This window comes from Pleurodeles waltl, chromosome 1_1, assembly GCF_031143425.1.
Source record: "Pleurodeles waltl isolate 20211129_DDA chromosome 1_1, aPleWal1.hap1.20221129, whole genome shotgun sequence".
In the NCBI taxonomy this organism is placed as follows: Eukaryota; Metazoa; Chordata; class Amphibia; order Caudata; family Salamandridae; genus Pleurodeles; species Pleurodeles waltl.
Window position 1 is genome coordinate 9,677,495 of NC_090436.1, and position 15,553 is coordinate 9,693,047.

Consider the following 15,553-nt stretch of genomic DNA (forward strand, 5'->3'; position numbering starts at 1 on the left):
AATAGTTAACACTTGCACTCTGGATGCAGTGTCGGTATCAATGAGTTCTGATTTGTTGCAATCCGGGAGGTATTTTCTACCTAATTGTGGTCTGCTTTTACTCCCAACGGGCAGTGTAAGAGGCGGCACGCGGTCGACCAAAGGAGACAGAAGTGACACAACTCTTTTTCTCTCCATTAGACTGCACTTGAGAAGTGGAGGCATGCCCTGCATACCTTCTTGGCTCTCATTGAGGATGAAAGCACGGCTCTTCGAGATCTGATTGTAAAATGTTTTGAGAGTTCAAGAAAGAGAAATGCTGATGGCAAGCAGAGCACCAAAAGGTGTGGGCTGTGAGTGAATGTAGGAGGCTGTCTCTCTTTATAGTGTACAAAACCGATGTGCACAGTGCAGAGAGTCCGAACAACCCCACCTTGGTATCCTGAGGCAAAAATAGACCATCTATTGCTGTATTTTTGTGGTGGTTTGGTCGAACAGTTAGGCTAATCCAGGAGATGTGCAAAGTATTTGATGTACTAACAGTTTCAGTAAGTGTGGACACACACTCGGAAGAGTAACTCCATACCAATTTACAAAAGGACTTCCCACTTTTATAACACATTTAAGACGAACATGTTCAAAATCGGGTAAGTACTGTTTAAGTTATGAATATTCAGCTTAGAAAATGTTTTGTTTCTGTGAGTAATTACGCACCATATGAATCATTGGGAGAAAACTTTAAAATGACATATAAATTCAGGCAGTGCTCTCACAAGTGTCACCTTTTCTTTCTGTGTCAAGGTCGTTGAGATGTCCTGTGGGCCAGCTGGAGAAGTTCAGACTGCTCCTGGTTCTGGCGGGAGCAGCGGCTGAAAGTCTTGGAGCTGGTGCGCCACAGGGAAGGGGGCTACTTGGCAACACACTGCACAGGGGTACTTAGAGCTAAGACTGGTGGGTCTCCTTGGAGGGTCGAGGTTGCAAGGGATTAGGGACCCCTTGAGCACAGCTGGTTCTCCAATTCAGGGGCCAGGGTGACAGGGTGCAGAGCAGATACGTTAGCCAAGTGTGGTGCGCGTCAATGAGCCTTTAGAACCAAGTGCAAGTCACTTTGAGGGTGGATTGCAGGTCAGCAGGGCCACTCTAGGGGGTGGTTCTTGAGTGACCTGAAGTCCCTCGCCTATTGATTGCTTCTGGTCCTCAGGGAGTCCGGTGTGGACTTTTCTTCTGGGTGTCTGACGTTGAGGGTCAGTCCCCCGGACTATAGCACATCTCCATCACTGGAGATCGCAGTGCCACCAAACTTAGCACACTTGCAGGGTTTGTCCTTCGGGTCAGTTGGGTGAAAGTTAGTCCAGCTGCTGCATCCGGTTTGTTGGTCAGCGGCTGGTCGGTGAACTGGGCTTCACTGGTTTCTTGCCTGCAGGGTGCAGGGAGTGATGTCGTCACTCAGAGGGAGGTTCTTGGCGAATTGTAGAAGGTTGTAGGTCCTCTAGAGTCTGTCCGATGTCCAATCGACCTCTCAGCTGTGGTTGTCAGGTCCTGGGTGCAGCAGGCAGTATTTGGCGCCTTTTCCTTCTGGCAGCAAGACTTCTGTCCTCGATCCTTTGGTCTTCTTTGTCGCTGGCCTTCTCGTGTCTGTCGAATCTAATTTCCAGGTCTTGGAATACTCACTAAACACGGTATTTAGTGGGCATTACCGGCTACACCCACTATGTGACCCCTTCCTGTGGGAAGGCGGGTCACATTCCTAACCCTGGTTCGATATTTTCCTGCCATCCAAGATGGAGGAAAAAGAAATGGAGTGGTCACCTCGCCTGCCACACCGGGGGGGTGGTGAAGGCTGGGGGTGGCCACTCCCCTATTGGCATGGCCTTTGAAGCTTCCTGCCAGAGCAGGGCACATTCGTGGGGGGTTGAGGTGTGACACCTCCGCCCAGGAAAGGCTTTGTTTTCTGGTCCCAGAGAGCAGGAGCTCTCACCCCACGGATGTCTGGAGGTGGCAGGCTGGTTTGGACTAGCCTGCAACCGTGCCATGGTGTTGTAGGTTTTGCAGGGGTATCTCTAAGGTGGCCCCTGGTTACATGGTACAATAAATCCAGCACTGGTACCAGTGAGGATTTATTATTCTGAGTTGTTTGAAACCAAAGAACCCAGGGTTCAGGGTAGCCATCATGTAACTGATTAACTCATAATGACCAGTGTCCAGCACAAGTACTTGCTATGACTCCCCTGTACACTTACATTGCTTTAAGGTTTTGTAAAGACACAGTAGCGGCATATTTGCTCATAGAGACATATGCCCGCACATGTATTATAATGCACCCTGCCTTAGGCTGTAAGTCCCACCAGAGGGGTGACTTACCCATAGTGCATGCAGTGTTAATGGTCAGGGCACTCTTGGTGAGTGCCCTGTCGAGTTTGTAACTTTTAAATACACCTTGCATGCACTTGCAGTGGCAGTCTGCATGAGGCTGGTGTGAACTACTCAGAGTGGCACAATTGGTGCTGCAGCACTGGGGGGGGGCGGCTTCTTCAGTACCCATGCTCTGGGTACCAGGGGTACCATTTACTAGGGACTTACATGGGTGGCTGAAGTGCCACTTTTGGGGAAGAGATCTGGCCCTGGGAACCTGTTTAGCAGGGTCCCAGGGCACCTACAGTTCGAAGCCACATAAGTTCCGAGGCAAAAAGTGCAGGACTAACTATGCAAAAAGAGGCCTCTCTGACAGAGTAAATGGAAGAAAGAAGAGTCTTAAGGTATGGCCATTGAAAGATGAGTGAAACACAGAAGCAGTGTGTGTAGCTTGGACTGTGGGAGTAAAAAAGGTGAAGATTTTGGTCTGAATTCTTTCATTATTATTGGAAAGTAATGACATGCAGTTTGCCACTGGTATCTAGTTGCAGTTTCCCTTCGCTCATTTAAATTACCAACTTCGACACCTCGTGCTGACAGTGTGGCTCTCAGGATTGCATCCATACTGCCAGACTGTGCATTACTGAGATCCGGCTTTTTCAACATTTGTGCTTTTTTAGGCCGAGCATAGCAGTGCGAAAGCGCTGCTTTTCTGACGTGTTGGTATCTATTTGGGCTTTTAAGCACATCCACCTCATGCCCATCACTTTCTCTCGTTCGTGGGCTTGCCTTTCAAAAATTGTTTGTTATCATTGCTAAAGGCTTTACATTTGTCCCTCCTTGGGGTGGTTTGGTTACTAACTTGGACACCGACCCTGTTACATGGATAATTGCACGATTGCGGACACGTTTGACTGCGAGTGAACTTCTTTTTAATTTTTTGTCTCCTTTGCACTCACGCTCATGGGGGCCGTGGCGCTTTGAATCAGCTGCTTATGTCAACTGTTTTACTTTTCATTTTCAATTTATGTGGCAAGGAAAGTCCGGTTAGGAATTTACAACAGTAAGAGCTCTAACTCGAGCAAACACGAGACCCATTGTATTGCAAATGCTTGTTAAACATTTGTTACCTGTAAAGGCCTGCAGCAATGCTCCAGTGTCACTAGCATTGTAGCAATGCTCTCGGAATTTGATCGCTAGGTACGAACATGCATTGTCTACTGTTTGAGTAGCAACGTCTGTGGTTTGCTGTTGCTTTGGTAATGTTTGGACAACATGTTAAGGGCGTGAGTGGCCAGGGCCTGCCCTTCAGAGAGAAATGTGCAAAGCCTGCTATACGGATGTTCTGTCTTTTGACTACTTAGGAATGAGCAGGACCTGCTACTTGGTGAAGAATGTGAGAACATCCTAACTGGGCCGTGCGTTCAGAAGTGGCGGTTTCTGTCCAAGAGCGTCAGGCTCTGCCCCCTTTAATTTTATCCCCAGGGAAGGCCATTTCCTAAATGACAGCAAAGTCTTGTTTGTGGCCGGTGTGATGATGGCTCCTCATGAAACACTGCCCGAGACGCCCAAAGTCTGTAGTATTTGTTGGGCTGACGTACTCGCAGCCCTGGGGCCCTGGAGGTCATCAGCTCAGCAAAGACATTGGCTTGAGGACCAGTTTCCATCCCTTGATGGCGTGAGGATGAAATAAGCCCTGGGTGTTTTAGACTGAACCCCTGTAGAGCTGTGGCTTCACGTCACTGAGAAGCGATGGGAAAGGGTGTGTTAGAGGCTGCAGGTGGAAAGCCAGGACACTGAGTCTGCCGCTGTTTGTCATCAAGGCTTTTGGAGACACTGTGCAGACTCGAGGCGTCCTGCGCTGCAGGGCTGTGGCTCCCCTCTGAGCTCCAGGGTGTGTGGACTCACTGCAGCCAGGAGCTGAAGAGCCGACAAGGTGTCTGTGTTAACGTGGCCTTTAAGTCCCCTTCAGTCATGAGGGTGACCGACAGCCCTCAACCCTGTGAGTGGACCCCCAGGAGTTTGTAAGCAAAGGGAAAAAACTTTGCAGTTAGGCCTGACCGCCAACATGTTGTTGAAGACACTTATCTAGGGTCATTATGTATATTTTGAATTGGAAGGGTGAAGGATACATGTGCGAAGCCGGGATAATAACCAGCTCTCAAGTTGTAGGTGACACAGCAGTATTCTAGTAGCACACTATCACTCCCTAGAGCAGGGCTCAGTGAGTGCCTGCTCCCCCTGTCACTGTACCCCATCTCTGCGCTTAGGGCCGCGCGTCAGATGGCACCCTCTTGTAGGGCTCTGCTGCCTCAGAGTGTCTCCCCTACTTCGCAGCTTTACTTGTTGTCACTATGTTTTTTTTCAAGGGGGGCTATCAACGTTTTACTGCCCATTAATCTCCTCACGTTGGCCATCTGGGCAGGAGTTTCGGAAGAATTAGGGATTCACAATCTCTGCAGTACTGGTCCCCAATCAGGGGTGTCCAGCGGAGACCACGGAGGGGCTGACCCCCGCCGGAGCTCCAAGATGATCACATCAGTTATATCTACATGCAATTAAGTAGAACTTCTGACATATATTTGGTCCTACTGCACCTACGTTGGACAGCCCTGTCTTGCAACCACTGCAAAAAGACGATAACGAGAGGCAGAAGGGGTTGTAATGTTCTGAGTGCTGGAGTGTGAGCCCCTAAGAGAGGTGGGCATGCGGGCTCCAGCCAGCCTCATCACGGCAGAGTGGCACCAAAGTGCAAGGAAACAGAAATACGTGTGGCATGGCTCTGGAGTAGCCCTGGAAAGAGGGAGGTGAGGAGAGCAAGCCCATCCTTAGCTGGACTCGGGCATCACACACACCATTACCAAGGTGCCACCATGAACCATGGGGCTGTTGTGTAGCCATTTTAAGTATAGCTCCATGCACGTTAGTTTAACATACTAGGCCGCTTGGCACTTTGCCCTAGATATATTTTATTCAGCTTCGCACTGTTATTTTACAATAACCAGTTTTTACGGTCTTGTTTTAATTTCCTCTATCACACTGTTTAGCTTAGTTCAGCCCTATGTTCTCAAGTAATGCATTCTTGATCGTCCTGTGCTTCAGTCAAGGCTACAGTCTGGTATATTGCCGGTAAACGTGGTAGAAGTTTAGTCTCCAGCATTCGTAGAAAATACACATCCTTCCGTAGAGAAATTTTCTTAGAACATCTCCGTGTTAGTTATAAAAACACTTTCTGGTCCTAGTACACGTCAAGAAGGAGATTCCAGCCAGGGAACCACAACTATATGCTGAACGCCCCGTTGCAGATGCTGATGCAGATTACAGGCCTTTGCTCAGGTATGAGGGTCGATGAACTCCCGGGGGAACCTGAAAGGCAGGCTTGGAGCTTAACATGCTGTGCTCGAAATATAACTTAGAGAGAAAAATAATCTAGCGGCTCTATGATAGCCTTATTCTTGTGCTTCACTCTCATCGTCACTATTTTAATATTACTGTGTTGTGTAGTTCTGGTTATTGCAGCACATACTTTGCTATCCAAAATGCAGTTGTTTTATTAAACCAATCTTTAAAACTTACACTGCCTTTATTGTCATTTATATATGAGACTGTACTGTGTATGAGAGAACCGGTTGTGACCTTAGTGACCACGACTTCCCTGAGAAGTACTGAGATGTCATGCGCTCGGCTGCCCAATCATCTCTACTATTCGGGAGAGATTAGGCACTGCTAGTTAGCCGGAGCAAAACCCGGATTTGGAGTGGCAGGTGTCATCCACCGTGGGTCAAGCTCAGTCCCCCACATCGTGGACGATCTTGCTGCTCAAAATCCAGTAGTCTCATTAAGATAATGAAAGCCTACGCGACAGGGCGATGGCACATGGGCAGTGTGCTGCTTAAAAAATCACAGGCTTAATATACGATCCTAAAACAGATTCGTTTACATTTCAGTAACGGTGAATCAATGCTTCAACACAATCCTGCAGTGGAAATCCTGCAATCACTATTAGATTGTAAGTACTTCCTAAAACACTCAGTCCCCGACAAAGAGTATCATCACCCAACGGTCTCTGAGAATCACAGACACATTTTGCCCTGTACGTAGCATGGCACTGTAAAGTGGTGAGGTCATGATGAACGAGGAATGCCACACTTGAAGTAGCATGGTGGAAGAGCTCATGAAATCCTCAGCAGTGTGCTTTAATAACAAAATATTGCCCTTGAAAAGCTGCACAACAGCAATCTTGGTCGAGGTATTTCACCCTAAAATGAAGGTAAAACTGGCCAAAGGAGATGTGACCTTGCTGTGGAATAAATAAACCGCATTAGTCATTCTGGTGGAACCACTGACCCCTGCTGAATGTTGTAAATTGGCTCTCCCGGACACAGCAGCCAGTAAAGGGAAGCTTGACTTGTCACTGGAAGCATCCCCTAGCCTACAATGGAAATTCCATCAATGAGCGACTGGCTACAGACGTCGAGGAAGGGCTCAGACAAAGAGTATTATTTGGTCCCCAAGTAGTAATCAATGCCTTTGAGATCGGACGTTCTTCAGAGACCATCACTCACACTGGCTGCTATCAAAACAGCAACCATGGAGTCGAGCAGACACTCTTTCATTCCTGCACACTTGCAATATCTTGCTGTCAGTGACATACTACGAAATCCATCATGTTTGCTTTTTGAAAATTAGTGTATTTTTGCATGTTCTCATCGCTAGGTTGTGTACCGTAAGTGCATTGTGTCGGGCTGTGTGTCTAGTCTGGGAGGACATGGGCTATGCACCATCTTACCCCATTGTGTTTTAAACACAGATTTTCACAGGGAATGGCTCTGACCTCACAAAAATGCTGTGCCCAGCTAAGATGAACCCCTAACGTCACCTACGATTTCCCCCTTCCCCTGCCAAGTCCAGCCCCACCACTGTCAAATGTCACCAGCCGCCCCTGATGTTCAGAACCTCCTGTGCATAGATTGATAAAGGCTCACTGGGTAGGATGTTCAGAGTCTGCTGGTGGGGCTGGGTAACTTTTACGCTTATGTTTATGTGTAACTGGTAGTAATGTTCATAATTTTCTGTTGGAGAAGTAATATTGAAGTACCTTCTTTGGATTGGGAATGTTGAAGACTTGCTGTCCACACAGATGTGGTCTGTGCATCCTGCTTTTGTGTGAATATTCACAGCCTTAGTTCTGGGTTTAAATATCTCTTGTGGAGTGTGGACTGCATGAGCGGCGTGGGCCTTCACTCATCAAATCTCAGCCTTTTCCTTGTGGGGAGGCATCCCTGTGCTTCCTGGAGATTCATGTGCTTGTGGCACTTTTTAAATGGAAGTGTCTTCCTACACAACTCCTAGCGATCACTGTATTTCCATCCTTCAAACTAGATCAGGCAGCTCCTTTCTTACAATTTGAAATGTTAGTTCATACATCCATTATAAATGCTTCAGTATACGTGTATTGTGGCATGCTTAACTCCTGCTCTGCTATTTCCTGTGCTATCCAGCATTTCTATTATACAATATCCACACATTTGACGTAACTGTGCATATCCAACCATAAATATCTTTGTTCTTTTTAAGCACGGCAGATCTGGTAGATTTTCTAAACTGAGCAATGTCTGATGTCTGGGTTGAAGTGTGTGAACCTAAGGCAGGTTGGTGGAGTTGGCGTCCTCTCCAGGGATGCGGATATTGGAAGTGTCAGCTCAGGTGTAGTGCGCACCAGTGGTGGGATGCTTGTGGGAAACACGCCAGTGGTGAGAGTTCTGTGGTGGGAAGGCTGTATACCCTGTAGGAGTGTGCCTGGTTGCTTTCTATTGAGGAAGGTTCAGGGCCTGTTGTCTGGGTAGCAATGTTTTAGCACTTCTTTTCTTGGTATGAAAGTGTACGGCTGCTGCCTCAGAACGAATGTTTAGCGCTTGTTTTCTGGTTTCATTGTTCTGGGTTGGCATGTTCAGCACATGCTGTCTGGGAGGAATGTTTAGCACTTATTTTCTTTGTATGAAAGTTTACAGCTGCTGCCTCAGAAGGAATGTTTAGCATTCATTTTCCTGGTTTGAATGTTTAGGGCTACTGCTTCAGAAGCAACGTTTAGTGCCTGTTTCCTGGCTTGATTGTTCTGGGTTGGCATGTTCTGACCATTCTGTCTGGGTCGGAATGTTTAGCACTCATTTTCTTGGTTTGAATGTTTAGGGCTACTGTCTCAGAAGGAATGTTTAGTGCCTGTTTTCTGATTTTACTGTTCTTGGTTGCTCTGCTCGGAGGCCACTGTCTAGATTCAAATGTTTCTTGTGCACGCGCTGTTTTTCCGGAGTGGTGTCCCTTTGTAAATCTGCCAAATAACCACCTCACTGCTTTGTTTGCTTCCTTGCTCAGCCTTTTTTCCGGTCTCATTCATTACTCATTCTTACCCTTCTGCTCCATCTATAAATCTTGTCTTATACTAAAGCAACTGCAAGCAGAACAGTCTCTACACCACGCTGACACCCATGTCGGAGGCTCCCAAAAGCAGCACCATGCTACAGGACCGCTGTTCTGCTACCAATGAAGAATCCAACATCCTCACAAAAGTACCCATAAAAAGCTTAAAAACACTAGCTCATATACTAGTTTCATGAGGCTCATCACTTTTTATTTATCAATTGTGTGGGATTCTGAGCTGCTTTTTTGAATTTTTGAAACGTGAAACTCTCACAGGTAGTTGACCTTTATCTTTTTCTTAGTTTAAATTATTTTCAATTGTTATTGAATAAATAGTGCCTTAGTTTGTACCATTTTCAGGGTTCAAGGTTTTCTAACATGACATACGCTGGGTCATACTGTAAAATGAAGTCACTATTGGAGTCACTCACTGGTGGACCTGCATCTATTCTAGTTTGTTTTTTACCTACTATGGCGCATCTCATTCTGCAATTGTCTGACTCCACATTGGGTCCTTTACAGCTTCTGACCGCAGAAACCGAAAAGATGATTGCACTAGTGCGAGAGGCGTGCCCAGAGGACATGGAGGTGCCAGCAGTCCGGGGATCAGGGACGAGCCAACAGGTTGCAAAGCTTTGCTTGCAGATTCAAACAGCAGCTGCCAGTCTTCAGGTGCGTAGTCGTCAGTACATGCCGCTGAGGCATTAGACTCCCTGGCTTGTTCAGTGCTTTATTTCATCGTTAATTTGTCTTTTTATCCAAGCTCTGTAACCTATTCAGCACACTTCTTTGTTACACAATACAATGCTTCTTTGTTTAATGTTTTTATTTTTTCTATTGGCCGGAAGAAGTAAACAAAATAAACATTTTTGATATACACAAACTTAAACATACTGAAAAACACACTTATTTTTATTAACCTGAAAGCACATTCTGTCCAACTAAAAGGTACATGAAGAGATTGGAATGACAAAATGAAAATGTACTTAGTGAGTGATAAGATTGTCTGGGGCCAGCTGAGGAAGTCTCAAAGCACATTCGATTTTCTCAGCAGTTAACCACTCCTCTGAGCGCACATAAAAAATCTGTAGATATATTGCGTTTTTGTTTGCATAATTCTGGCAATCTGATTGTGAATAGGATTTAGTTCTTCTGATTGGAAGATTAAAATGTATTCCACTCTGCGCCCGGAACTCATGATGAACATGATGTTAACGTGACACAGGTTTACTCTGAATGGAGCCAGTGATAGCTTACTGCATAGTTTGCACTGCTATAGTTTTTCATGAAAGATACAAGGAACTGAAGGGGCGATATCACAGAGTTCCAATATGGTCAGTGTTGTGTGAGCTTTTGATGTCCTCATCTGATGAGCCATCCTCAAAGGCTACACAGGCAACCCTGGGAGGTATACTAGTGGGTTTGTAGTTAGGACAGGAACCGTTCTTGGTTTGGAGCACTGTCTGTTTACAGGCAAAGCACTAAGCCTTTTTTGGGATCCCAGGCCCAACTCATGTATTCCTTTTTGTTTTGTGAAGTGTCTTGGGGTCCACCCTCCTGGACAGGTTTTTGGGGACCTACAGGGGAATCCTTATCTTTGTCTATAGCATGGGTCTCCAAAGAACAGCTCGAGAGCTACTGGTAGCTCACCAACACCCATGAAGTAGCTCTCCAAAGGGAATAATCTGAGCCCATACATTAGTGCAATGGTTTGTAAACATTAGAGAAGATAGCATTGCTCATCCCAGTGCCCTTAGGATGACAGCCAGCCAAACCAATCGAAGGGCCCCTTGCCAAGGCATTAACACACACTGTGTTGGTCTGCAGGGCCTGCAGCATAACCATACGCATCCACTCTCAATCTAGTAACGTCACGAGGATACTGGGCATATTACAGGTTCCACTATGTGTGTGAACAATGGACCATGAAGAAGAATGCCAGCAGTAACCAACTAAGAGTCATTGAAGTGCCTCACATGAGCCGGGGAGAAAATGTGTGAATTGGGTGCATGATCAGACCAGGTTTGGAGGAGAGCAGAGGCTGGATCCAGAGCCGAAATCCACTTCCAAGAATCATTGTGCATGCATCTTTGTGCAAATGTATGTGTGTTTGGCATGGTGTTTCTCCTTGATGATCTAATGTTACTCTCTGGAATCTACGCCTAGAGTAAAGGATCGTCAAAAGTATATGTTAATTCCCACTATTCTTGCTTCTTTGTTCTTCTTTGGGAGTCAGTTGAATCTTAGTTCCAGGCATCAGGGGTCCCACCTAAGTACTGTATTTAGGGCTGTTATAAGGATTGACAGGTAGTAGCCAATGGGCTGCCTACGTTTAGGGTGAGTATACTCTCGACATGACACTTCTGTGGGAAGTGTGCGTAACCCTGACCCAGCGGACCAAATTCCACCAAAAACCAAGATGGTGGAATTTTCCTAGTTGTGTGCACTTCAGGTATCCCGCCTTAGTGGTGGTACGAGCCTGAGGGGGAGCACACCTCCAGTCTAGCTACCCACCTGTCATGGTGCCATATGGGCCCTGGGCATGGGTTGGCATTTCCCCTGTCTGGCAGAAGCCAGAGTTGCATATCAAAGGCAGTGGAGGCCTTTGAAGCCTCCTGCCTTGATATGCTGATTACCAGCCGTCCTGCTTGGAGGAGGTGTCAGCACCTCCTGCCAGAAGAGCAGACCTTGTTTTTGACCTCAGAGACTGTATACTGTGACCTCCAGGGGGTCAGAAACTGGTCTGTGGTGGCAGGCTGGTCAGGACCAGTCAGCCAGCACACATAGTTGGTAGATTTTCAGGGGGTACCTGTAAGGTACCCTCTTGGTGCATATATTAATAAATCCATCACTGGAATCATAGGAGGTGTGTGATACCAAACGCCATAGGTTTCAGTGAAGCCGTTATGTAGCTGGGAACTCGTTTTGACCAGTGCCCAGTACATACCTTTAAAATGGCTTCCCTGTTGACTTCTACTGTCAGTAATTGCACTGGCCAGCACAGGGGCATATCTGCTCATGCAGAAATATCCTCATGTGTAATATAATGCACCCTGCCTTATGGATGTAAGGCCTGCTGTAGGGGTGACTTGCGAATATTACATTCAGTGTTTTAGGGGACATAGTGCACAGGTGGTGTGCCTTGTCGTGTTTTTACTTTTGGGAGCACCTTGTCATGCAGCTTGCAATGGCAGTCGGCATCAGGTTGATGCTGGGTCCCTTAGAGTGGCACAAGTTGTGCCTTAGGTACCAGTGGTACCATTTACTAGGGACTTGCAGAGGTGCTAAAGGGGCCTGGTCACTTGGGGATCAAGTGACCAGGTGTCTTGTTTTGGAGAAGGAACATTGGCCCTGGGGACCTGGTTAGCAGGAGCCGAGTGCACTCCAGTCAAAGTTACATGGATTACCAAGTGGGGGGGATTATTGCAACCAAACCCCAGTTTCCTACAATCCAGTCAAACAGGTGGTAAAAGAGCGATGCTGCGGGTGAGGAATAAACACCAAAAGAGGAAGGGCAGCCATTGAATAAGCAGCAAACAAATGAGATTGACAAGGAAGCCAACCAGCGATAAACCATACGCTGACTCAAAGCCTACTGTACATGTTAGTATTATACACAATAATTCCTTCAACAACTGTCTGTACCTGAAACATAAAAATATATTCACGTAAAGATGAATGTTTTTGTGGTCTGTGCTCCCCTTACAGTGTTTCTAAAATGGGTTTTATGGTGATGTGTGGGCTCTGACATTGCCTACTAGATAATTAGAAAACATACCCATGTCATCTTTCAGAGGACAGGAATGTAAGAGATATTTTGGTGCCAGCTTGTGTGATTCGGGTTTGTTAACATTCAGCCTCCAGCGTACAGCCGTGCTGGCATTGAAGGATCCACTCTTGTCTTACACAGAGGTTCTCGTCGGAGGTGCTGCAGCTGTTTTCAGACGACTGCCGGAGGATGTCAGCAGACCTCTTCCTTCAGAAGATGCCAGCAGCAAAGCACTGGAGGCCGCGACTTCAGACAGGTAATCTGTGCGGACCGTACCAGGAAAAACTGTGCTTCTAGACAGTGTGGGGTTCAGAAAGCCTTCCTAATACAGGCAATGTGAAATGTTGCACCAGTTAGCTGAAAATGCAGTGGCAAAGCAAGCTGAAACAAATACAATTGTGAATCACAAACTTTCTAGTAGTCAGCAACAGTGATATCTAGAGCTTCGTAAACAATATAATATAGAATAAAATACGAGCTTACGATTGGCACTTCCTGGGAGTTTGAAAGCCGGTTTAGCTGTGGTCATATGGTCATTTGTGCATATACCTCTGGTTGTTCTGGATGGCAGTACCATTTCTCACTACAGTGTATGAAACGGAGCAAACTATGTTTAGTAAACTTTAGGCAAACTGCCTAAGCAACTTACTGCATACTTCTAGGAGCTGGACCATTGGCAGCCAGGGCAGTGCGCGTTTCCTCATCCTTCACACCCAGCATGAAGGACCAGAAGGGAGGGATTCTTAAAGGCCAGAAGAGCTCACTGGTGTAAACACAGCAAACCTCTTGACGTTTGGGCCTCTGAGAACGTGTTGTACGTCACTACCAAAGCTGCAGAGCTCACAACCATTCGCCACTGTTGTAAGCATCCCACCCTTACAAATGCACAGGCCTGTTTGTATGACCGAGTTTGTCACATGTTTTGAAGGAGTGTGGTTTACGTGAAGATTGTTTCAAACATAGCCTGGTGTTGAAGTGGGATGAATGGATTTTGGTGCAGACCAAGCCAAGCCCCACCATAGTATTGCACTTATACAACTTTGGATCTTATGTAGATTCTCATTCTTTGAATTATGTCCGGCCACTGGGCTGCCGATCTCTGTTAGAATAATATACACAGCAGTATCATAACACATACATTGTTGTAGAGGGGCTCAAACCCTCAGTCCACAGCTATGGAGTCCATACTTTTCTGTTACAGACCGGATATGTTGACTTTGATTTCTCATCTGTGGGGGTTTCCCCTCACCCAGTGGCAGCCTTCCATGTCTCTCTCAGAAGGTCTGTCCGGGTGCTTCAATGAAGGGTAAGCATAAATTATGTACATTTCCTTCAAACTTTCAACCTAACTGCGACTCAGCCTCTTTTTAAGGCAGAAAACTGACCATTTAAACCCTCCCTACTGCTACATGTAGAAAGACACAAGAGCAGAATCATATTGGTATTCCACCTAATGTTTATTAACAGGTGACTATTTCTGGAGTGATCAGGTCCTGTTCAGTGGAAATAATGCCCTCCCGGCTGAAAGGATGTTCTGGAATAACATCTAAACCTACAAACGTCTTATTGACAGTTGCCTTGTAGGTAATGCTGTCATCATCCTGGAGGAAACTTTGCCTCTTACTTTCCACTTCCCCTCGTGGTCCATGACGCTTTTTCAGTCACATTATCAACAACATCCCCTTTTTTGACGAGTTCCTCATCAGTGGCACAGTTCATGTTGGTGACTTCGTCAGCATTCATAAGACCATTACGACGCAACTGAGTGAACAACCTGATCCGCAGTCTTGCCGACGGTAACTTTGGTTTATTTGGCTTGTTCTTCATGCTTTCCAAGGTCCCAGTGATACACGTGTCTCTAACTGCAGTGCACTAGAACTGTGTGACCAGATTCTGGTGAGGAAGAGCAGCTGTAGTTGAGGGATCCATAGATCCTGGCCGGCTAGATAAAACCTTCTTCCCAGGCTTGGAGGGGAAGAAACACATAAAATCCACAGAGAAGGTACCTCTCAATGTTTTTTATTGCCCTATGGGGTTTGCATATCCATGACCTTTGTGATGCAAATGCCAGCAGACTGCTTGTCATAACCTTATATAATGATGGACTAATGTAGTAGGGGTTTCCTGGGGCCAGTTGCACACTTTGTCCTGTTCAGCCCCAAAGTCTCCCACCAGTACCATGCATATAACCCACAGCTGCTCTTCTCCACCAAGGGTTCACCAACCTGCTTTAACCAAGTATTCAGTGCAAGGAAAAGCAGGTAAACATTCCCTACGCGGCTCTCTGGTGCATGGTGGAGGAGCTGAGGACGGAGGTAGAAAAGGAAGACGTTAGTTATTGGGATGCAGACGGTGCATGGGGTAACAGCGTGATACCACAAAGGGGCTTGTTCATTAACCTCTCCCCCGGTCATACTGTAAAGTCACCTTCTTTTATGTAGTTGTATCACTACTGCGGTTTCATTTCTCAGTGGGTATTGAGTAAAATACATGTTTTCTCTGTGGTTTCAAGGAGGAATCTCTCGAATGAAGGTGATCGTGTGTGGATGCCTGTGGGAGGAAGGACTGGCAATGAGTATGGCATTGTTCCCCTCTTGGACATGGTATCTGAAGAACGATTAGCATAAGCAGCCTCCGGCAGCGAGGAAATGGCCTTGTCCTCCATCACTAATGTGGCAGCTTTATGCATAAAGCATCCGGCCAGTGTGGCGCCTGTAAGGTGATGGAGAGCTGAGCAGCACCATGTTCAGGCTTGCGGTCCGTGAACAAAGTGTAGGCACCCCTGAGCCCTTTAGTTGATTAAATCATACCCAGGCATCGGTTCCTTGGTCTCACTTCAAGCTAGACGGGGCACAGACGAGCACACCCCTACATGTTCCTCAGTCCTTTTAAAATCTGCATAAAAAGAATAGAACTACCAGGGCTAGTTATTGAGACCAGATTATCAGATCCACCAGGATGGTCACTGTGCACAAAAGGGATGAAGACTAGGATGGGAAACTGTCCTGAGATATGTCCCTGGCTCACTCAAAACAC

General features: G+C 46.6%; 1 protein-coding gene across 1 annotated transcript in view; it reads left to right on the top strand.

Moving 5' to 3' along the window:
- The window catches only part of CCDC142 (coiled-coil domain containing 142), a 104,429-nt gene that overhangs the window by 46,167 nt on the left and 42,709 nt on the right, over positions 1-15,553 (top strand). Inside the window, exons 8-9 of the mRNA XM_069205747.1 lie at positions 9,271-9,420; positions 12,659-12,773. Of these exons, the coding sequence (XP_069061848.1) occupies positions 9,271-9,420; positions 12,659-12,773 (265 nt within the window). The remainder of the gene's footprint in view (positions 1-9,270; positions 9,421-12,658; positions 12,774-15,553) is intronic.